The sequence below is a fragment of the Carcharodon carcharias genome, chromosome 37 (assembly GCF_017639515.1).
Source record: "Carcharodon carcharias isolate sCarCar2 chromosome 37, sCarCar2.pri, whole genome shotgun sequence".
In the NCBI taxonomy this organism is placed as follows: Eukaryota; Metazoa; Chordata; class Chondrichthyes; order Lamniformes; family Lamnidae; genus Carcharodon; species Carcharodon carcharias.
The window spans coordinates 4486580-4509624 of record NC_054503.1 but is presented as its reverse complement, the minus strand read 5'-3'; the positions used below and the strand labels follow the sequence as shown (position 1 = coordinate 4509624).

Below are 23045 nucleotides of genomic sequence, written 5' to 3'. Positions count from 1 at the left end.
GCTGTACCTGTCCTGGGAGTGTTTGATAGGGACAGTGTAGAGGGAGCTTTACTCTGTATCTGACCCCGTGCTGTACCTGCCCTGGGGAGTGTTTGACGGGGACGGTGTAGAGGGAGCTTTACTCTGTATCTAACCCCGTGCTGTACCTGCCCTGGGGAGCGTTTGACGGGGACGGTGCAGAGGGAGCTTTACTCTGTATCTGACCCCGTGCTGTACCTGCCCTGGGGAGCGTTTGACAGGGACGGTGCAGGGGGAGCTTTACTCTGTATCTGCCCTGGGGAGTGTTTGATGGGGACGGTGCAGAGGGAGCTTTACTCTGTATCTAACCCCGTGCTGTACCTGTCCTGGGAGTGTTTGATGGGGACAGTGTAGAGGGAGATTTACTCTGAATCTAACCCCGTGCTGTACCTGTCCTGGGAGTGTTTGATGGGGACGGTGTAGAGGGAGCTTTACTCTGTATCTAACCCCGTGCTGTACCTGCCCTGGGCTTGTTTCGTGGAGCTTTGCAAAACAATTTTTTAATGGAAACAGTTTTCAGTTTGTGTCTCATCTAAAAGACAGCATCTCTGACAGTGCTGCACTCTGTTGTACTGCTCCGCTGGTCAGCCTACACCTCAGCTGCACATTCACCACTAGCTGAAACACAAAAGGAAATGCCATTTTCTCAGTCTGCTGTCTTTTATTTCAAGTGCCTTCTTTTTAGAACAGATCCCAGCTTAGAAGCATACATTAATCATAACCTCCCCCCACCCCCACCCCCCAAAACCCTTAGCACAGTATAAAACACACTTAACCAGCTGAATAAGGTCCTCTCCTACTGTATGAGAACATGGTCAGTGGTGTGAATGATGATGTCTTCCAAAGGTAGGCGTTACATCCAGTCAGAGAAACCGAGTTACAATAGATTCACAGCCCAAAGCCAGCAAGGTCCGAATTAGCTCAAGCAGCTCGATATGCAGACTGGTGAAGTGTTCAGGACTTCAGGGATCCGGTGCTATTTGATTCTTAGAACTGGCAACACCCAAGCAACCTCGACCTTAAACACACACAGCATGGATGTGAAGGGACTGTCAGGTTAATGCCATTTCAAAACACTTTCCTCTGTGGAATTTGAGGGGGCTGGGGAGCAGTAATAGAAAGGAACCATTGCACGTGCAGGAATCGAAGAGGAAAGAAGAGTTTAAAAAATAAATCAGACCACCGGGTTATCGGCATTTCCCAGTCAAGGCCAAGAGACAGGCCGTCAGGAGCAGCCCTCACCCAGGACGAGGCGGCCAAACATTTCCTGCGAGGCATAGGTCATGTAGAGAAAGCCATCCTCCTCCTTGAACTCCGTGTAGATCTCGGCCATGGTGAGGGACGTGCTCACCAGACTCCTGTCGTTTACCATCAGGTAAAAGGCTTGACTCGACGTAAGGGACATTCGGCTCCTGCACAGGTGAAGATTTTACAAGCGGGTTAGGTGCGTTGAAGGTGGCTATGGGGAAATTGGCCCTTTTGGGTGGAGGGGAGGAGATCACAACTGAAGTGTTGGTTGCTGTGAGTTAGCAGATGTAGCCAGATTTAGAACAGCAGCCTAGATCTTAATTTAACAGGTCAAAGTCAGGTTGTTCAATCGGAATTGAACCAGAATAAAGCTTTTAGTTATTCTAAACTAAAATACTAGTATTCGGTCCAAATATCAAACTACATTGTCCCTAGAAATTAGACAGTATAGGAGCTCCTGATTTATATTTGCGCTACGAATCTCATTTGTGTCTCAATAATTGAGAGTTTCTGTACTTGAAAGTTCTGTTACAAGAGATTAAAATTAAACTACATACTGAAAATTGGATTGCCTACAGCGTCATGAAGGTTTACCTAACACTCTCTACACCCAGGAGTCCTGATACTTATCCACATCCACCACTAAGAAACAGCTGAAGAAAAAAAGAGGGCATTTTAACCCATTTTAGACTAACTTGTGTTAACTTATGTCTGCTTCTGTGTATTTTAATTTGTAAATAAATCTCACTTATGGTTTTTAGCCTGCATATTTGTGTGTGTGTGTGTGTGTGTGTGTGTGGCATTTCTAACATCAGGAGAATACACTGGTGAGAAATTCTTTTTCGGCTGCCAGTGTGTACTCTGCACACTAGCCCCCACAGCACTATATAGTGGAGGTTTTAGATTGTGGAAAATCAGGGATTGAAGTGGACCCAACCCGCCTTGAGGAATCGGCAACACCCAAATGATGTAGACTTTCCATGGCTGAGTCATGTCCACTACGTACAAGGGCAGCACCCTCAGCACCAGAGATTAATCTCTGAACTCTCCCAGTTCTGGTAATCTCGTACCAGCCTCGTTATCTGCTCAACTTTGATAGGGAATGAATAGGGAAAAGGTTCAGCATAACTTCCCTGCTTTTCTACTCAATACCTCTTGATGAGGCCCAAGATCCCACATCCTTTGCTAACTACTCATCTACATCCTACCACCTTCAAAGATCTATGTACCCCCAGGTCTCTGTCACTCAAGATTAACTTTTGATAACCGCTTAGAGGGATACATTTCATTTTACACAATTGTTAGAATCTGTACATCGTGTGGTTGAAACAGATTTGAGGGAAATTGAATAATACACCAGATAACAATAGGGCTATAAGGAAAAAGTGGGATTCATTCTGCATTTACAGCCATCTCTGTTGTAAATTTCTATATCAAGGCATATAGACCTACATTAGGAAAGGTGGAGGGGTTTAGGGAGGGAATTCCAAAGCTTAGGGCCCCCAGGCAGCTGAAGCCATGGCCACACATGGTGGAACGATTATAATTGGAAATGCACAAGAGGCCAGAATTGGAGGTGATGACAGATCGGGAGGGTTGCAGGAGGTTAAAACATAGAAAATAGGAGGAGGCCATTCAGCCCTTCAAGCTTGCTCCACCATTCATTACGATCATGGCTGATCATCCAACTCAATAGCCTGCTCCCGCTTTCTCCCCACATCCTTTGATCCCTTTCGCCCCAAGAGCTATGTCTAACTCCTCCTTGAAAACATACAATGTTTTGGCCTCAATTACTTTCTGTGGTAGCGAATTCCACAGGCTCTGGGTGAAGAAATTTCTCCTCATCTCAGTCCTAAATGGTCTAACCCGTATCCTCAGACTGTGACCCCTGGTTCTGGACTCCCCACCATCGAGAACATCCTGCATCTACCCTGTCTAGTCCTGTTAGAATTTTATAGGTTTCTATGAGATTCCTCCTCATTCCTCTGAACTCCAGCGAATATAATCCTAACCAACTCAATCTCTCCTCATATGTCAGTCCTGCCAACCCAGGAATCAGTCTGGTAAACCTTCGCTGCACTCCCTCTATAGCAAGAGCATCCTTCCTCAGATAAGGAGACCAAAGCTGTACACAGTATTCCAAGTGTGGTCTCACCAAGGCCCTGTACAATTGCAGCAAGACATCCCTGTTCCTGTACTCGAATCCTCTGGCTATGAAGGCCAACATACCATTTGCCTTCTTTACCGCCTGCTGCACCTGCATGCTTACCTCCAGCGACTGGTATATGAGGACACCCAGGTCTCGTTGCACATTCCCCTCCCTCAATTTCTTAATCTGCCTTCCTGTTTTTGCTACCAAAGTGGATAACCTCACATTTGTCCAAATAAACTGCATCTGCCATGCATTTGCCCACTCACTCAGCTTGTCCAAATCACACTGAAGCATCTCTGCATCCTCCTCACAGCTCACCCTCCCACCCAGCTTTGCGTCATCTGCAAATTTGGAGATATTACATTTAGTTCCTCATCTAAATCATTAATATATATTGTGAATAGCTGGGGTCCCAGCACCGATCCCTGCGGCACCCCACTAGTCACTCCCTGCCATTTGGAAAAAGACCCGTTTATTCCTACTCTTTGTTTCCTGTCTGCCAACCAGTTTTCTATCCATTTCAATACACTACCCCCAATCCCATGCACTTTAATTTTACACGCTAATCTCTTATGTGGGACTTTGTCAAAAGCCTTCTGAAAGTCCAAATCAACCACATCCACTGGCTTCCCCTCATCAACTCTACTAGTTGCATTCTTGAAAAATTCCAGTAGATTTGTCAAGCATGATTTCCCTTTCATAAATCCAAGCTGACTGTCCGATTCTGCCACTGTTTTCCAAGTGCTCAGCTATTAAATCTTTTATCTTGAACTCTGGAATTTTCCCTACTACCGACGTCAAGCTGACTGGTCTATAATTCCTTGTTTTCTCTCTACCTCCCTTTTTAAATAGTGGGGTTACATTAGCTACCCTCCAATCTGCAGGAACTGTTCCAGAGTCTATAGAATCTCGGAAGATGATCACCAATGCATCCACTATTTCTAGGGACACTTCCTTAAGTACTCTGGGATGTAGATTATCAGGCCCTGGGGATTTATTGGCTTTCAATCCCATCAATTTTCCCAACACCATTTCCCTACTAATACTGATTGATTTCAATTCCTCCCTCTCACTAAACCCTGTGTTCCCCAACATTTCTGGTATATTAGTGTCCTCAGAACCAAAGTATGTATTTAGTTGGTCAGCCATTTCTTTGTTCCCCATTATAAATTCCCCTGTTTCAGACTGTAAGGGACCTAGATATATGTCTTCACCAATCTTGTTCTCTTCACATACCTATAGAAACTTTTACAGTCAGTTTTTATGTTTCCCCACAAGCTTACTCTCGTACTCTATTTTCCCCTTCTTAATCAACCCCATGGTCCTCCTTTGCTGAATTCTAAACTGCTCCCAATCCTCAGGTCTGTTGTTTTTTCTGGCCAACTTGTATGCCTCTTCCTTGGATCTAATACTATCTCTAATTTCCCTTGTAAGCCATGGTTTGGCCACCTTTCCTGTTTTGCTTTTGCGCCAGACAGGAATAAACAATTGTTGCAGTTCACCCATGCGCTCCTTGATTATTTGCCATTGCCTATCCACCGTCATCCCTTTAAGTAACATTTCCCAATCCATCATAGCCAACTCGCACCTCATACCATCGTAGTTTCCTTTATTAAGATTCGGGATCCTAGTCTCAGAATCAACTACGTCACTCTCCATCTTGATGAAGAATTCTATCATATTATGGTCGCTCATCCCCAAGGGGCCTTACACAACTAGATTGCCAATTATTCCTTTCTCATTACACAATACCCAGTCTAGGATGGCCTGTTCTCTAGCTGATTCCTCAATTAGTTGGTCCAGAAAACCATCCCGTATACACTCCAGGAATTCCTCCTCTAAGGTATTGTTACTAATTTGATTTGCCCAATCTATATGCAGATTAAAGTCATTCATAATTACAGATGTTCCTTTATTGCATGTGTCTCTAATTTCCTGTTTAATGCCATTCCCAACATCACCACTACAGTTTGGGGGTCCATATACAACCCCCACTAATGTTTTTTGCTCCTTCGTGTTTCTCAGCTCTACCTATACAGATTCCACATTGTTGGAGCTAATATCTTTCCTCACTATTGAGTTAATTTCCTCTTTAACCAGCAATGCAACTCCACCGCCTTTTCCTTTTTGTCTGTCCTTCCTAAATACTGAATACCCCTGGATGTTCAGTTCCCATTCCTGGTCACCCTGCAGCCATGTTTCCGTAAGCCCGACTATATCATACCTGTTTACATTTATTTGCTCGGTTAATTCATCCATTTTATTGCGAATGCTCCTCACATTAAGGCACAAAGCCTTAAGGCTTGTCTTTTTAAGATTACTTGTCCCATTCCCGTTATTTTTCACGAGGCCCTGTTTGATTCTTAACCTTGATTTCTCTATCACTTTTCTTATTCCCCTTTCTGCCTTTTATTCTTGTCCTTGATTCCCCCTCCTCTGACTCCTTGCATAGGTTCCCATCCCCCTGCCATTTTAGTTTAAAAAGGTTATAGAGATAGGGAGGGATGAGACCATGGAAGGATTTGAAAAAAGTGAGAGAATTTTAAAATCCAAATATTTTGCTTGACCGGGAGCCAGGGGATTTGGGGGTGGGGGGGGTGGGTTGCAGTGATAGGGGAACAGGACTTGCTGTGAGTTGAGACACAGGCAGCAGAGATTTGGCTAGTGTCAAGTTTAGAGAGGGTAGAATGTGGGAGAGCAGTCAGGAGTGCATAGGGAATAGCTGATTCCAGAGGTAATAAAAGACATGGAGGAAGATTTCAGCAGCAGATGAAACAAGTGAAGTCGGGCGATATTAAGCAGGTGGAAACAGGCAGTCTTAGTGATAGTGCGGATAGGAGATCAGAACCTCACCTTGGGGTCGAATGTGACACCAAGGCTGCGAACAGACTGGCTGATCTCAGATTGTTGCCAGGGAGAGGGATGGAGTCAGTAGTTAGGGAGTGTTGGCCAAAAACAGTGCCTTTAGTCTTCCCAATAAATCCACCCTCAATCTCCAAAGCAGATTATTGCCTCTTCAGAACCCAACTATTTTTACTCAATTTTCAGAACACATACCAGTTCACTCAGAGGGAGGCTATTGAGAACAGGAACCTATTTAACATTTCTCCGCGCCCCCCCCCCCACCCCCACTCACTCCCAACACCGAGGAGCCTCACCCCCTCCCTATTATCCCAGGAGATTGGATCTGGCTCATCTCACCTGATAATGATCATGAACTGACACAGATTGAGTTCCAGGGGTACGAGGTACTTGGACTTATCCAAGTGCGGTAGTGACCTCTCCTTGGGGTAACGCTCCACTATGACCTGGGGAAGGAAAGAGAGAGAGATGGATGAAGAAAACAGCAGTGAGATCAGCGTCTTGGACATCAGCTTTGGTTTTCCAGCTCAGAGTGACAGACTGCAACCTCCCATGTGCAGTGAGCTCCCTCAATCCCATTGTCCCTGAACCAGCTACCATTCAAGCCTCCCATTAACCAATACAGATAGAATGTTGCTACAAAAAACTTGTTTTTTGGAAAATTCACTCATGGGGTCTGGGCATCACTGGCTAGATCAGCATTTATTGCCCTTCCCCAATTACCACAAGAGGATAGTGATGAGCCACCATCTTGAACTGCTGCAGTCTGTGTGGTGTAGGTGCACCCACCATGCTGTTAGAGTGTACCAGGATTTTGATCCAGTGACAGTGAAGGTACAGCGATGTAGTTCCAAGTCAGGATGGTGAACTTGCAGGTGGTGGTGTTCCCATGTGTCTGCTGCCCTTGTCCTTCTAGATGGCAGAGGTTGCAGGTTTGGAAGGTGCTGTCGAAGGAGCCTTGGTGAGTTCCTGCAGTGCATCTTGTAGATGGTACACACACTGCTGCTACTGTGCGTCGGTGGTGGAGGGAGTGAATGTTGAAGGTGGTGGATGTGGTGCCAATCAAGCGGGGCTGCTTTATCCCATATACTTATGGCAAGCTTGTGTTGTGGGAGCTGCACTCATCCATGCATGTGCAGAGTATTCCATCACACTCCTGACTCATGCCTTGTAGATGGTGGACAGGCTTTGGAGAGTCAGGAAGTGAGTTACTCGCCACAGGATTCCCATCCTCACCTGCTCTTATAGCCACAGTATTTATATGGCTGGTCCAGTTCAGTTTCTGGTCAATGGTAACCCCCAGGATGTTGAATCCATCACAGAACAAGATTGGTACGTGTAACACAGCTTCCTTCAAGTGATAGATGCTGCAATTACAACAGGGCTGATTTCAAGGAAAGAGGGGATTTATTTCTTGAATAACATTGAGTCCAGCAGATGGAACCCTGCCCTTTCACCTCTTGAGAAAAGAGTCCCCAATTAAAAACTTACATATTCTCTGAAGGTATCTTGGACTGGTCACGTTACCAACTAAAGAGTTGCTAATAAAATCTGGGGCCAAAGAACTCAGCTGACCAAATCAGGAAAAGGCAGTTGAAATTTCTTGGACGTGAAATAAGAAATCATGATTTTGAAAATCTGGTGATGACAGAAATGTATTTTTTTAAAATATTTTGGGGGAAACAGTGTTATTCTGTGGAAAAGGGTGTGTGTGTGTGTGTGTGTGTGTGTGTGTGTGTGTGTGTGTGTGTGTGTGTGTGTGAGAGAGAGATGTAATTAAACTGGGCAGCGATTAATAGGAGTCAGGTTGTCTGGGGGGTCTGAAACATGAAAAGGATAGAAGTATTAGGTTTGAGGTACAAGTGAATAGGTTAGATCTAATATTTGCATTTTTAGATAAGTTGAGAGTTTGTTTGAATATCAAAGGGGAGTCAGGTGACAAGAAACATGTTTGCATCTTGCAGGAGTCCCATAGGTAGAAGGATGTTATATTTTATTGACCCAAAAGCAAAGACAAGATAGAAATATGAAAGATTTTATATTTGGAAGGATTGGAGTTCAAAGAGATGCGAGAACAATGGAACCAGAAATAAAGAGGAGTAGGGGGTGGGGGAAGGTATTTTAGAGTTACTGTGGAACTGAGGGGTTTGGCTGAGAGGATAACTGTTGAGGCAGCAGCTGGAGCTGTTTGAGCTATTGCAGAGTAAATAGGGAGAAACTGTTCCTATTGGCAGAAGGATCAAGAACAAGAAGGTACAGATTTAAGGGACTTTGCACTTCCCATTGGTGAAAGGATTGAGAATGAGAGAATTAAGGGAGTTGGCCAAATAAACCCCAGAGACACAAGGAGTAACTTCTTAAGAAATAGGAACAGGAGTAGGCCATTCAGCCCTTCAATCCCACTCCACCATTCAATGAGATCATGGCTGATCTTCTAGTTCAACACCATTTTCCTGCACTATTCCCATAACCCTCGATAAAGGCAGCATTTTTCACACTACGGGTGCTTTGGATCTGGAGAGCACTGCCTGAGTGTGTGTGGTGGAGGCAGGTTCAAATCGAGGCACTTAGAAGGGAATTGGATTATCTGAAAAAGAGGGTTACAGGGGAATGACACTGGGTGAGTTACTCATTCAGAGAGCCAACATGGACACAGTGGGCGCCTTCTGAAAAATTAATTTAAAAATTAGATAATTAAATCATTAATGTAATATTTTCTACAAAAAAAAAGCACTGGCAAGTTTAAGTAGCCATCACAACTGTGTGTGCAAAAGCAAAGTCATACCCTTCCTTCATAAACAAAAAGCAAGTTTCTAAAATGATACCAATAGATTTTTTTTTAAAAAGGTTTGATTCAGTCTGCTTTACCTTGTTGCACGTTACAAGATGGATGATTCAAGTTGATCATCGAGACAGAGGCTTCACATCGAGCACTACACTCAAATCCCCTAAAACACACCCTCCCCCCTCCCAACAACTCAACACACACCATCCCAGCAACTCAAAACACACATGAACCCACTTACCCCCAAATAAGAGAAAAACCCCCTGGATCCCAAGGATACTAACCGGCAGTTTGTTGGGGTATTTGCTGCGGATATTGATCACTTCGCTTCTTCTTAGAGCTAAGAAAGGTTTAAAAACATGTGATTTAAAAGAAGAAACGAGAAAGTTCTGAGAGGATATTGGGGGGGAAAAAAAGTTTGTAGTTTTTAGAACACTTCAAACCACAGTTCCAGAAAGTTTGGAAACTTGGCCAAAACTCAAAGCAATTAGTGAAATTTGCAAATGTAATTTACAATGAGCGAGGAAGCCCCTCACCTAAACTGCGCCTCTCCTTGAAGGGTCTACAATCCAGGGAGCGCTCTGAGGGGGCCATGGATTAAACTATTACTGACGCTTCTCCCAGTGAAGTGCTGGGTTCCACCTCTCCCCTTCGGCCACGCTTATTAAAGATGGTCCGACCCGATCAAACCGGCCCCCCGCATAATTGGCCCGACATGTGCAGCCACCCTTTCACTGATCATTCACCTCCCAGCCAACAATTTAACCTGTTAACCCCCCCTTTCCCGGGGATATGGTCGGGGAGGTTTTTAAACATCCCCCTGTGAAGACTAACAGAGAGAGAGACAGAGGAGGAGGAGGAGGAGGGATGCTCTGGTACTGACCTCACCTTGCAATGCAGTGGCTCATTGTAGCACAGAAGACGACCATTCGGCCCCTCCTGCCTGTGCGAGCTCTTTGCAATTAGAACCACTGGGCACCACTTTCCACCTTTCCCCCCCTCTCAATTAGCTCTGGACTTTTTTTCCCCAAGTAGTTAGTTAATCGCTATGGCGGTCTCGTGGAGCAGTGATAGTGTCCCTGTCTTAGGAGTGGAAGCTATAGGTTCAAGCCTCAGTCCAGGACTTGTTGCCTGTAGGGAGGTTTATAATCCAGCAGGTTGGTTATGGGTCTGTAAATCCTTCCAATGTGCCCAACAGGGAGAGATTCCTGGTTACACTGCAGGCAGCCACTGTCATAATGGGGAGGTGGGCACTGGTAGTGTCACTGGACTGGTATGGCAGGGTAATTTGCTGGGGACAAATCTCACTGTGGCAGATGGTGAAGTTTGAATGAGTTCAATACAAATCTGGAGTTAAAAGTGAAAATATTGCCAATTGTTGTTTAAAAAAAAAACCATCTGCTTCACTAATGACCTTTAGGGAAAGATCTACCAGCCTTATCCTGACTCTCAGACCCATGTTATTGACTCTCAAATGCCCTCTGAACAAGGGATGGGCAATACATGCTGGCCTGGCCAGTGATGCCCACATCCCAGGAACAAATTTTTAAAAAGTACTTTGGCAGACATACTCATCAAAAATTGATCCACTGGGTCCACAGCCTTTAAGGACAACCCCATTCACATTTTGAAAGTTACATTTTTGAGTCTGCTGCCACTGGCCTTTCAGGCACACCCCCCCCCCCCCCCCCATTTCCCAAATTCATTGACCTCACCCAGCCCCAGGAACAGGGAGCATCAGCTGGATGATGGACCATGAGGGTCATCACAGACATTCCCAGTCCTCTTCCTCCACTCAATATCCTGACTTTCCAACAAGGAATGGGGTCAGGGGGCAGTAGCACTCCAAGGCTGGTCATGCACCATTTTAGCCCAAGGCTGACAATTGCCTGGGAGCAGAAACTGGGATAATAATGTCGCTGAGGTCACTAGTCTCTCAACGACAGCTTGCATTTATATAGCACCTTGAACACAGTAAAACCTTCCAAGGCACCACCAAAATATTAATAAACAAAATCGGACATCGAGCCATAAGGACAGGTAACAAAAAGCTTAGGCCAAAGAGGTCGGTTTTAAGGAGCGTCTTAAAGGGGGAGAGAAAGAGAGAGAGAGAGAGATGGAGAGGTTTAGGGAGGGGATGCCAGAGCCAAGGGCCCCCAGGCAGCTGAAGGCACGGCCAATGTTGGAGCGATGGGAATCATGGAATGCTCAAGAAACCATAATTGGAAGAGCGCAGAGATCTCAGAAGGTTGTAGGGGCTGGAGGAGGTTACAGAGATAGGGAGGGTTGTAGGGGCTGGAGGAGGTGACAGAGATAGGGAGGGCTGTAGGGGCTGGAGGAGGTTACAGAGGTAGGGAGGGGTGTAGGGGCTGGAGGAGGTTACAGAGATAGGGAGGGTTGTAGGGGCTGGAGGAGGTGACAGAGATAGGGAGGGTTGTAGGGGCTGGAGGAGGTTACAGAGATAGGGAGGGTTGTAGGGGCTGGAGGAGGTTACAGAGATAGGGAGGGTATAGGGGCTGGAGGAGATTTTGGAGCTGGATAAACACTTGAGGGAGAAAGGAATAGAAGGATATGTTGATGGGGCGAGATGAAGAGGGGTGGGTGGGAGGGGGCTCGTGTGGAGCAGAAACACCAGGATGGAGCAGAAGGGCCGAATGGCCTGATTCTGAGCTGGGAATGCTGCTTTACTATGTAACAACAGGGAACAAGGCGGGAACGTGTGCTCGAGCCCAGACAGCACAAAACATGCTGCCTGTTGGAAAACCAGTGAGGTGAACGTTGCTGTTCTCAGAGACTCCACAAGGTAGCACTGCAGGTACAGGGACTTTCTGTCCAGGAGACCTTTTCCCTGTGGTACCGTCTTGGTCAACCTTCTCCACCAAGCACCCAGCGTAGACAGGTGCAGCCAAGCTGAAGTTGTCTGAGGCCTGAAAGGTTGAAGAGTCTGGGATTCTATAGAAAAGGGGCATGGGGGTGGGGGTGGGGGTGGGGGCTGGGAGGGTGGAAGGGGGACAGTTTGGAAGGATTAGAATTGCATTTCTGCAGTACCTTTTACAACCTCAGGACGCTCCAAGGCACCTCACAGCCTAGGAAACACAGCGTCCAGTTTGCGCACAGCAAGATCCCACAGACAGCAACGTGATGATGACCCAGGTCATCTGTGTTTTTTTCAGTGAGGTTGATTGAGAGTTAAGTGTTGCCTCCTTTCCCCCAAGGGCACTGGGGAGAACAACCTCGGCCCCTCAAGCCTGCCCTGCCACTCAATAAGATCGTGGCTGACCTGATTGTATCCTCAACCCCACATTCCCGCCTGATCCCTGATAACCTTTCACCCCCTCTTGCTTATCAAGAATCTATCCGGCCATGCTTTAAAAATATTCAAAGGCTCTGCTTCCACTGCCTTTTGAGGAAGAGAGTTCCAAAGGCTCACAACCTCCCTGAGAGAAAGAATTCTCCTCATCTCTGTCTTAAATGGGTGACGCCTTATTTGTAAACAGTGACCCCCCCCCCCCCGTTCTAGATTCTCCCACAAGAGAAAACACCCTCTCCACATCCCCCCTGGATCTTAAAGTTTCACTCAAGCCACCTCTTACTCTTTCAAATTCCAACGGATCCTGGCCTAACCTGTCCAACCTTTCCTCATAGGTCAATGCCCCCATTCCTTTATTAGCCTAGTCTCTGAACAGCTTCCAACATATGTTACATCCTTGCTTACATAAGGAGACCAACACTGTACACAGTGCTCCAGATGTGGTGCCCTGTACTGCTGAAGCATAACCTCCCTACTTTGGTAATTGATTCCCTCCTCCACTGTATTTCTTCCAACAGTGGCTGTGAGACTTTCACATGCAATATTTATCACTCAACCTATATATATATATATATAAAAAAAAGCAGGTGATTACTAATTGTGGGATCTTGCTGTGTGAAAATTTGCTGTGGATTTCCGACATTACAGCCGTGACTGCACTGCAAAAAAGTACAATAGTTTTGTCAGTTTGCATCTGTGAAAGGTGAAAGTGACAAGTGTTATTTCTCTCTCTGTATCAGCATGCAGGGTGACAGTGGTATAGTGGTATGTAGCTAGGCTAGTAACCCAGAGGCTTAGCTTAATTCTCTGGGGAATGTGGGTTCAAATCTGACCATGGCAGCTGGTGGAATTTAAATTCCATTAAAAAGCTAGTCTTGGTATTGGTGACTGTGATTTATTGATTGTTATAAAAACCCATCTGGTCCACTAATGTCCCTTTCGGGAAGGAAATCTACCACCCTTACCTGGTCTGGGCCTCCATGTGACTCCAGACCCCACAGCAATGTGGCTGACTCTCAACGGCCCTCTGAAATGGCTGAGCAAGCCGTTCAGTTCAAGGGTCATATCGGGACAGGCAACAAATGCTGGCCTTGCCAGTGACACCCACACCCCATGAAAGAATGCCTCCATTTTAAAAAGGTGAACTCACTTGGTCAGTTTTTAATTCAATTAAGCAACAAAACAGAGCACATCACAAAGGCAAACGGATACTCGGACCCTGCAGGTGACTCAAAAAAGAGGTGGTTTGGGGGGGGGCGGTGGGGGGGAGGTGAGAATGCCAAGGGGCTTCAGGGAGGGAAGGACGTGCATTTGTGTAGCACCTCTTGCATCCCCAGGATGCCCCCATAGCCCCTCACAGTCACTGTTGCCTCCTAGGCGACGCAGCTATCAATTTGCACACAGCAAGCTCCCATGAAGTGAGCCATTTCTTCCCTCAGAGGGCTGGGTGAATCTTTGAAATTCTCTCCCCCAGAGGACCATGGTGACTCAGTCATTGAGTGTGTTCCAGACAGAGATCAATAGGTTTCTAGATATTAAGATATCCAGGGATACGGGGATAGTGTGGGAAGCTGTTGAGGTGGAAGATCAGCCATGATTGAATTGAATGGTGGAGCAGGCTCGAGGGGCTGAATGGCCTACTATTTCCTATGTTCCAACAGTGATGTGATACTGACCCAGATCATCTGTTTTCAGTGATGTTGGTTGAGGGCTAAATATTGGCCTCAGGACACTGGGGAGAACTCCCCCCTGCTCTACTTCTAATAGTGGCCGTGGGATCTTTTACACCCACCCGAGAGGGCAGACAGGGCCTCGGTTTAATGTCTCATCCTGAAAGACGGCACCTCTGACAGTGCAGCACTCCCTCAGTACTGGCACTGGGAGCGTCGGCCTGGATTATGGAGCTCAAGTCTCTGGAGTGGAGATTCGAACCCACAACCTTCTGACTCACAGGCAAGGGAGAGTTGCCCTGACTGATGGCAATGGTGGTGGGGAGGGGGTTAGGTGGGCAGATGCAATGTTACCACTTGATGCATTCCACTTAATAATGTTGGCTCCTTGTTAGCTGGAACCCCTGTTGGAACTGTGCAGGATCCTGGCTGTCATGCCCAGATTGACCCTGTCTGTAGAATGCTTGGTGCAGACCTGGGATCTTCCTGTGCGATGCAAATCTGTCTCACGTCTCAACTTCCTGACCCCACAGACCTAAACCCCAGTCCCTCCCTTCCTGAAGTGCGGGTGTTGCCCCAGCAACTAGCCCACCTACCCCTCTCCTCATGAATTCCAATGTCATTATTAAAGATGGCAGCAAATCCAAGGAGAGCATCACTCCACTGTGACACCCGGTGGCCGGAGCCCACAACTACACCATGACTGTTTACATTGCAAAACCAAATTGGGAGTGGGGGCAGGTGACAGGTGGGGGAGAGGGGGGTGTAGTGTTGACAGCCAATGGGAGACATTGGCAGAAAGATGAGTCCAAAACCACAAAATCAGAATTGCGGACAGGAAGCCATTTTGTAAGCGGAACATTTCACGTTCAACCAGCGTTTGTAACAAGATAGATGAGCTGACGGCACAAGTAGAAATATAAGGATATGACTCGATGGCTATTACAGACATGTGGTTGCGGGGTGACCAAGACTGGGAACTCAATGTTGAAGGGTATTCCACGTTCTGTAGAAATAGGCAAAAAGGAAAAGGAGGTGGGGTAGCTTTGTTAATAAAGGAAGGTATCAGTGCAGTAGTGAGTAGTGATATACATGGCATAGCTCATGATATGGAATCAGTTTTGGGTCAAAATAAGGAATAGCAAGGGGAAGAAGTCACAGGTGGGAGTCATCTATATGCCCCCAAAGAATTGCCTCACTGTAGAACACAGTATAAATTGGGAAATAATGGAGGCATGTAAGAAGGGTGCTACAATTGTCATGGGTGATTTTAATCTGCATATTTATTGGACAAATCAGATTAGCAGGGGTAACATGGAAGACAAATTTGTAGAGTGCATCAGGGATTGTTTCTTAGAGCAATACATTGCAGAACCCATCCAGAAACAGGCTATTTTAGATCTAGTAATGTGTAATGAGATGGGGTTAATAAGAGATCCTGTAATTAAGGATCCTCTAGGGGGTAGCGATCACAACATGATAGAATTTCAAATTCAGTTTGAGGGTGAGCAATTTGGGTGTCAAACCAGTGTCCTCAACTTAAATGAGGGCAATTACAGAGGTATGAAGAAAGAGTTGTCTAAAGCAGCTCAGAAAATAGACTAAGGGGAAGATCTGAGGATGAGCAGTAGCAGATATTTCATAACACTCAGGAAAACTTTATCCTGGTCAAAAAGAAGGACTCAATGAGAAGGATGAACCACCCGTGGTTAACAAAGGTGGTCAAGGAGAGTATCCAATCAAAAACTAAGGCATAAAAAGCAGCAAAATCTAGTGGCCAGAGGATTGGGAATTTTTTAGGAATCAGCAATGGATGACCAAAAAGCTAATAAAAAGGGAGAAAACTGATTATGAAAGTAAATTGGCAAGAATTATAAAAACAGATAGCAAGAGCCTCTATAGCTATATAAAAAGAGAGTAGCTAAAGTGAGCGTGGGACCCTTGGAGAATGTGACTGGAACAGTCAGGGAACAGGGAAATGGCAGATAATTTAAACCAATATTTTGCATTGGTTCACAGTGGAGGACACTATAAACGTCCCAAAGATATCAGATAAGCAAGGAGCTAATGGGAGGAAAGATCTTGTAACAGCCTCTATCACGAGGGACAAAGTATTTGACAAACTAATGGGATTAAAGGCAGACAAGTTGCCAGGACCTGATGGTCTGCATCCAAGGACTTTAAAGGAAGTGGCTGCAGAGATGGTGGAGGCTTTGATCAAAATATTCCAGAACTCACTGGATTCCAGGAGAGTCCCAGCGGATTGGAAAACCACTAATGTGATGCCCCTGTTCAAGAAGGGAGGGAGACAAAAAGTAGGAAACTATAGGCCAGTCAGTCTAATGTCTGTCATTGGGAAAATGCTTAAGGAAGAAATAGCAGGACATTTAGAAAAAGCTTAACGCAATCAATCAGAGTCAACATGGTTTTGTAAAAAGGAAATCATGTTTGACAAATTTGCTAGAGTTCTTTGATAATATAACAAGCAAGATTTGATAAAGGGGAACCAGTAGATGTGGTGTATTTGGATTTCCAGAAGGCATTCGAGAAGGTGCCACATAAAAGGTTATTGCACAAGATAGGAGCTGACGGTATTGGGGGTAATGTATTAGCGTGGATTGAGGATTGGTTAACACACAGAAGACAGAGTCAGGATTAATGGGTCTTTTTCAGGTTGGAAAGACATAACTAGTGGAATGTCACAAGGATCAATCCTTGGGCTGCAGTTATTTACTAACATTATTAATGACTTGGAGGAAGAGGCAAAGTGAAATATGTCCAAATTTGCTGATAATACAAAAATAGGTGGAAGAGCATGTTGTGATGAGAACATAAGGAATCTGCAAGGGGATATAGACAGGTTGAGTGAGTGGGCAAAAACTTGGCAGATAGAGTTTAATGTAGGAAAGTGTGAGGTCATGCACTTTGGTAGGAAGAATCAAAAGGCAGGCTATTATTTAAATGGAGAGAAACTCAAAAAAAAGTGCAGCGCAGAGGGATCTGGGTGTTCTTGTGCATGAAACACAAAAAGTTAGCATGCAGGTGCAGCTTGGAATTAAGAAGGCAAATGGAATTTTGGCCTGTATTGCTAGGGGATTGGAGTTTAAAAATAGGGAAATCTTGTTACAACTGTACAGGGTGTTGGTGAGGCTGCACCTGAAGTACTGTGTACAGTTTTGGTCCCCGTATTTAAGAAAGGATAGACTGGCATTGGAGGCAGTTCAAAAGAGATTCACTAGGCTGATTCCTGGGATGAAGGGGTTGACTTATCAAGAACAGCTAAACAGGTTAGGCCTTTATTCATTAGAGTTTAGAAGAATGAGGGGTGATCTTATTGAAACGTACTAGATTCTGAGCGGGCTTGACAGGGTAGATGTGAGGAAGATGTTTCCACTAGTGGGGGAATCTCGAACTAGGGGACATGGTTACAAAATAAGGGAACACTCATTTAAAACTGAGATGCAAAGGAATTTCTCCTCTCAGAGGGTGGTGAATGTCTGGGATTTGCTAACCCAGAAAGTTGTGGAGGGTAGACCACAAAGTATTTAAAGAGGGGATAGATAGATTTTTGAAATATCGGGGAGTTGAGGGCTATGAGGAGCTGGCACGAAAGAGGAGTTGAGGCCTGGGGCAGATCAACCGTGATCTTATTGAATGGCAGGGCAGGCTTGAGAGGCCGAATGGCCTAATCCTGCTCCTATTTCTTATGTTCTTACCCACTCATCTGGCACCTCTGACAGTGCGGCACTCCCGCGGCGCTGCACGGGGAATGTTAACCAAGGGTTACGCACTGGTGTCTCTGGGAATCTTGGGATCTGGGATAGCAAAGAGGAGAAGTTGGGGGGGAGGGTCAAGGAAAGCAGGCCATTCGGCCCCTCAAGCCTGAACATCCACTGAGTTAGATCATTGCTCCGAACCTTAACTCCGTCTACCCTTCGCCAGACGGGGCAGCAGAGGGGAGGGGAAGGAAGGGTAGGACTGATCCACACCCCCAGATGGAGACAGGCTTCGTGAACACAGCTACGTTTTTTTACACAGGTATGAATTGTTGTTTTAAACCCCTTTGATCCTCACACAGGGATATATACATGTATATATATATATAATTTCTCATCTTCCCTTAGGGCGTGAGACAAAACTTTTAAATTCACTTCAAACAAGGAAAGAGATTTATATAAATAAAGAGATGTGATTTTGTTGTGTGTGTGTGTGTGTGTGTGTGTCTGCCGAGAGGGGGAGAGTGAGGGGGGGCGGGGGGGGGGGGGGGGGTGGAATTATCATGGGAACATTTTGGAAAAGTCTTTCTCAGTCAAATACAGGGTTTGCTCCAATCAGGGACCAGGAGAGGGGGAGGCCACGCCCCCTCCCTGGGGTCATGTGACGGTCTCAGCCTATCAGAGTCTGCCTGCCTGTTACATTGTGTCCATTTCGCCCAGTGAAACTGACTTGGATACATTTCAGCCACGTTACATTTGTATCCCTGCCTTTCCCCCCCGCCCCTCCACCCCTTGTTACTCTACTTGGGGAGAAGAGGTGTCTAAGGAGGGAAGGGGAGCATCCCTGTCCAAGCCTGGGAGGCTCTCGGCATGGCTCGCAAAGCGGCTGTGAGCGCCCCCAGCCCCGGGCTGGACCGCCGGAGGGTCGGGGAGAGGCTGGAAGCCAGTCTGGCCGGCTTGCAGGAGCTCCGGCTGCTCCGGGAGAAGCAACGGGAGACGGTTCAGAGGGTCCTGGGGGCGCAGGAAGAGGAAGAGGAGGAGGAGGACGAGGCCACCGGGGACCGTGGAAAGAGTAGCCCAGGGGGGTTTCATCAGCCGGCGAGAGCAACAGGTAACAGCCAGCAGGTAAGAGAGGCACGGGGAGCAGGTACCGTTCTGGGATTCGATGGGGTCGTTCTGGCATTTGATGGGATGCAATCGTTTTGGGATTTGTTGGGCTGGGGTCATTCGGGGAATTATCGGGATGGGATCATTTTGGGATTTGTTGGACTGGGATCATTCTGGCACTTGGTGGGATGGGATCATTCTGGCACTTGGTGGGATGGGATCATTCTGGGAATTATTGGATGAGATCACTCAGGGATTTTTTGGGATGCAATCATTCTGGGATTTTTTGGGATGGGATCATTTTGGGAATTGTTGGGATGCAATCATTCTGAGATTTGATGGGATGGGATCATTCTGGGCTTTAAAGGGACCATGCTGGGATTTGATGGGATCATTCTGGAATTCATTGGGACGGGATCATTCTGGGATATATGGACCTACATAGGGAAAATCTCCCTCTAAACTACCGGGACAAGGTGTCTCTTGTTCTTATCTCTATAGTGGTAGTGGGTGAATGAGAGTCAAGGTATGGATCAGCCATGATGAGCATACCTTGGCAGCCACCTCTCTCAAAAGGCCACTGTAGATGAGGAGACCAACACTGGATCAGCTGTGGCAGCTCAGCCTTCTACCAGCTACAGCAGCGAGTGTTTGACCTCCTCAAATAAACAAGAATGCTAGTGTACAGAGCAGTTGTTGTCACCACATTCCTACACTGCAGTGAGACCTGGTCTGTGTATCAGTGACACAGAAGAGTGCTAGAGAAATTTCATCAGCAATGGCTCTGCCACTACCTTCCCATTCAATGGGACAACTGTCGACCAAACACCAGTGCCCTTCTTGAAGTCAGCTCCACACAAACGTTCAGGCAAAACTCCTGCAAAATCAACCACGATGGCCTGGACACTGTGTCTGGATGGCCTCTTCCCCACCAGGTCCTGTTCTCTCTGCTCTCAAATGGCCAGCGTTTCCAGGGGGAGAAGGTGAAGAAAAGGCTTCAGGGACGCTCTGGTTCTCCTTGAAGCTCGGCGAGATTGACATCGATGACTGGGGGGGGGAGGATCTTGCTCCCGATCGTTCAAAACCGGCCGTCACTCACCCACCGAGCTGCATCGCCTCCTGCAGATCCTGACACCTTCAGGATGAGGCAGAGTGGCAGCAGAGAAGGAAGTAACCGGAAGCACTCCACCTCCCCCACCCCCCTCCCCACCTCGCTGGACATCCTGCCCCCATGTACCCAAAGACCTCTGGGTGGAGGATGGGACTGTCCAGCCACATGAAGACCCCCGGGAGAAACTCAACAACCCTGAGGGGGGCATCACCCTCGACTCGGGGGACAGCTGACGATGCGATCCGCCATGAGCCCGCCAAATGGTAGGGCAGGCCTGAGGGGCTGAATGGACTCCTCCTCTTCTCCTGTGAGCTCGCTGCAGCCAGTGACTGTCCCTTTCGAGAGTTGACTGCCTGCCCTGAAGTTGATCCCAGAATCCCCCCCCCCAGCTCCGCAGGCCTCACTCCCGAGTCCGAGGGTTGTGGATTCAGACCCCCCCTCCTCTCCCCACACTCCAGAAACTTGAGCGCCATAATCGAGGCTGGCAGTGCCAGTACTGAGGGAGTGCTACACTGTCGGAGGCAGCGTTATTTTTTGGATGGCGGGTTAAGCGAAGGCTGCATCTGGACCTCTTGAGTGGGGATGAAAGGCCCCAGTGCACCGTCAACAGCAGATTTAACTAGCTGTTTGTGGGATCCTGCTGTGCTTTAAGTGGCTGACATGCCCACTTCTCCCCCCCCCCCCCCCCCCCCCCCCACCACCTCCACCATTCAAAGCACTTAATCTTCCACTGGGATTTGAAATGGGAATCTCGGAAAATGTTCAGTGGGATGTACTGGGTAGCTAAGAGGGAAAGTTTGGAGTGAAGCTCCTTTCGCTTGGGGACTCTAGGCTGCCTGGTCTCTGGTGTGCCACCTCGATACACCTTTCCTCCCAACAGAAGGCTGGCTACAATACAAAATGTCTTTATTGCTTCCCTGGACCTCGGACTCTGCCGAAGGGATCAGGGAGCCGGGTTTAGCAGTGAGATGGAGAAACTCCAACTGAAGGACCAGATGTTCATCAACAGCTGGAAGAGGGCTAGCCAGGGTGTGGGGCCCCTTTAAGAGCCAGTGGCACTGCAATGATGTTGGTGTGGCCCCTTTAAGAACCAGCTGCACACTGCAACAGGAAGGCAAGATTCAAGGGTGCTTTTTTTTAATTTATTCATGGAATGTGGGCTTCACTGGCTGAGGCTGGCATTTACTGCCCATCCCTAATTGCCCTGTGAGAAGGTGGGGATGAGCTGCCTTCTTGAGCCGCTGCAATCCATGTGATGTAGGTACACCCACAGTGCTGTTAGGAAGGGAGTTCCAGGATTTTGACCCAGCGACAGTAAAGGAATGGCCGATATCTTTCCAAGTCAGGATGGTGAGTGACTCAGAGGGGAACTTGCAAGTGGTGGTGTTCCCTTGTGTCTGCTGCCCTTGTCCTTCTAGATGGTAGAGGTCATGGGTTTGGAAGGTGCTGTCGAAGGAGCCTTGGTGAGTTGCTGCAGTGCATCTTGTAGATGGTACACACACTGCTGCTACTGTGCGTCGGTGGTGGAGGGAGTGAATGTTTGTGGATGGGGTGCCAATCAGGCCGGGCTGCTTTGTCCTGGATGGTGTCGAGCTTCTTGAGTGTTGTGGGAGCTGCACTCATCCAGGCAAGTGGGGAGTATTCCATCGCACTCCTGACTTGTGCCTTGTAGATGGTGGACAGGCTTTGGGGAGTCAGGGGGTGAGTTAACTCACTGCAGGATTCCCAGCCTTTGACCTGCTCTTGTAGCCACAGTATTTATATGGCTTAAAGCAAAATACTGTGGATGCTGGAAATCTGAATCAAAAACAAAAAATGCTGGAAAAACTCGGCAGGTCTGACAGTATCTGTGGAGAGAAAGCCAGAGTTGACATTTTGAGTCCGTATGACTCTTCTTCAGAGCTAAAGAGAAGAGTCATACAGACTCGAAACGTTAAGTCTGTCTTTCTCTCCACAGCTGTTGTCAGACCTGCTGAGTTTTTCCAGCATTTTTTGTGTTTGTATTTATATGGCTGGCTCCCTATGGCTGGGTCCCTTTTAAGAGCTGGTGACATTGATGGTGATTTCAGGGTGCGGGGCTCCTTTAAGAACCAGTGGGACGGCAGTAGGCAGAGGATGCTTGGGCCTCTTGAAGAGTCAGTGATGTTGCAAAGGGGGAATAGGATGCTGGCCCCTTTAAGGGCCAGCTGCACAATGCATTGGGGAGCCCAGGGAGATAGGGAGAGGAGAAGGGAAGGGGAGGGGGGTGGGGAAGGAGCCCTTTAATAACCTGTAATGGGACCAGCAGGGAAATGACACAATAAAAGGAACCCAGGGCTGGGGTGAGTCAACACCTGGAGTGTTGGCCAATTTTTTATAAACGCTGACTGGACCCTGTTTCTCTGAGGTGGTTGTGTGGGCCAGTGTCACTGGTTAATCTACCTGGACCAGAGTGTTTGAATGGAGCTGGAACCAGCTATCTGACCACCACACCCACCGCCTCCCCCAACCCCCCACCCCAGCGAGAGAGAGATTAACGTCGCTTCTGAAAGTGCGTCAAAATTAGGAGGGGGTTTGGTGGGGCAGGGGTGAGGCAGGAGGCTGGGATCTTCCTGTGCCCTCTGATCCATGTCAAGCCCAGGGGCCCAACACTGAGGGGGTTTTGGGATGGGGATGGGGGCTTTGCGTAGACATTCGGCCTGTCTGCCGCAGGTACGTGTTAATCCTCCGGAAGGACGCATTGGCCCTTGGCACATGGATTGGCCAGGGCAATCCCGGGGCTGAAATGGTTAAATTCCAAGGACAGTTTGCACAGACTGGGCTGGTACTCCCTCGAATGTAGAGATGTGAGGGGTGATCCAATCGAGGGGTTTGAGATGATTAAAGGATTTGATAGGGTCAATCGAGAGAAACAGTATTTCCTCTGGTGAAGTGGTGAGTGGGGAAGTCTGGAACAAGGGGACCAAACCTTAAAATGAGAGTCAAGCTGCTCGGGGGGACATCAGGAAGAATTCCTTCACACAGAGGGCTGTGGGAGTCTGGAACTCTCTCCACCCAAAAAGACTGGCAATGGATAGATTTTTGTTG

General features: G+C 47.4%; 2 protein-coding genes across 2 annotated transcripts in view; one reads left to right on the top strand and one right to left on the bottom strand.

Annotated features, from left to right (window-relative positions):
• Nucleotides 1-772: 772 nt before the first annotated feature.
• On the bottom strand, nucleotides 773-9659 carry LOC121273025 (microtubule-associated proteins 1A/1B light chain 3C-like). The gene is made up of 4 exons (XM_041179967.1): nucleotides 9587-9659; nucleotides 9350-9405; nucleotides 6620-6726; nucleotides 773-1430 (listed from the first exon to the last, which is right to left on the bottom strand). The coding sequence occupies exons 1-4, from the start codon at nucleotides 9657-9659 to the stop codon at nucleotides 1244-1246; spliced, it is 423 nt and encodes a 140-aa protein (XP_041035901.1). The 3' UTR covers nucleotides 773-1243.
• An 8808-nt stretch (nucleotides 9660-18467) lies between these two features.
• The window catches only part of LOC121272948 (dapper homolog 2-like), a 145882-nt gene continuing 141304 nt past the window's right edge, over nucleotides 18468-23045 (top strand). The window contains exon 1 of the mRNA XM_041179848.1: nucleotides 18468-18886. Within this exon, the coding sequence (XP_041035782.1) occupies nucleotides 18632-18886 (255 nt within the window). The 5' untranslated portion in view covers nucleotides 18468-18631. The remainder of the gene's footprint in view (nucleotides 18887-23045) is intronic.

Excerpts from the sequence above, each read along its gene's own strand:
- LOC121273025 (XM_041179967.1), bottom strand. The coding sequence starts at position 9,659 with ATGGCCCCCTCAGAGCGCTCCCTGGATTGTAGACCCTTCAAGGAGAGG. Across the intron at positions 6,727-9,349 it reads AATACCCCAACAAACTGCCG|GTCATAGTGGAGCGTTACCC; the intron begins GTTAGTATCCTT and ends TTCCTTCCCCAG. Across the intron at positions 1,431-6,619 it reads CAGTTCATGATCATTATCAG|GAGCCGAATGTCCCTTACGT; the intron begins GTGAGATGAGCC and ends TCACCTGTGCAG.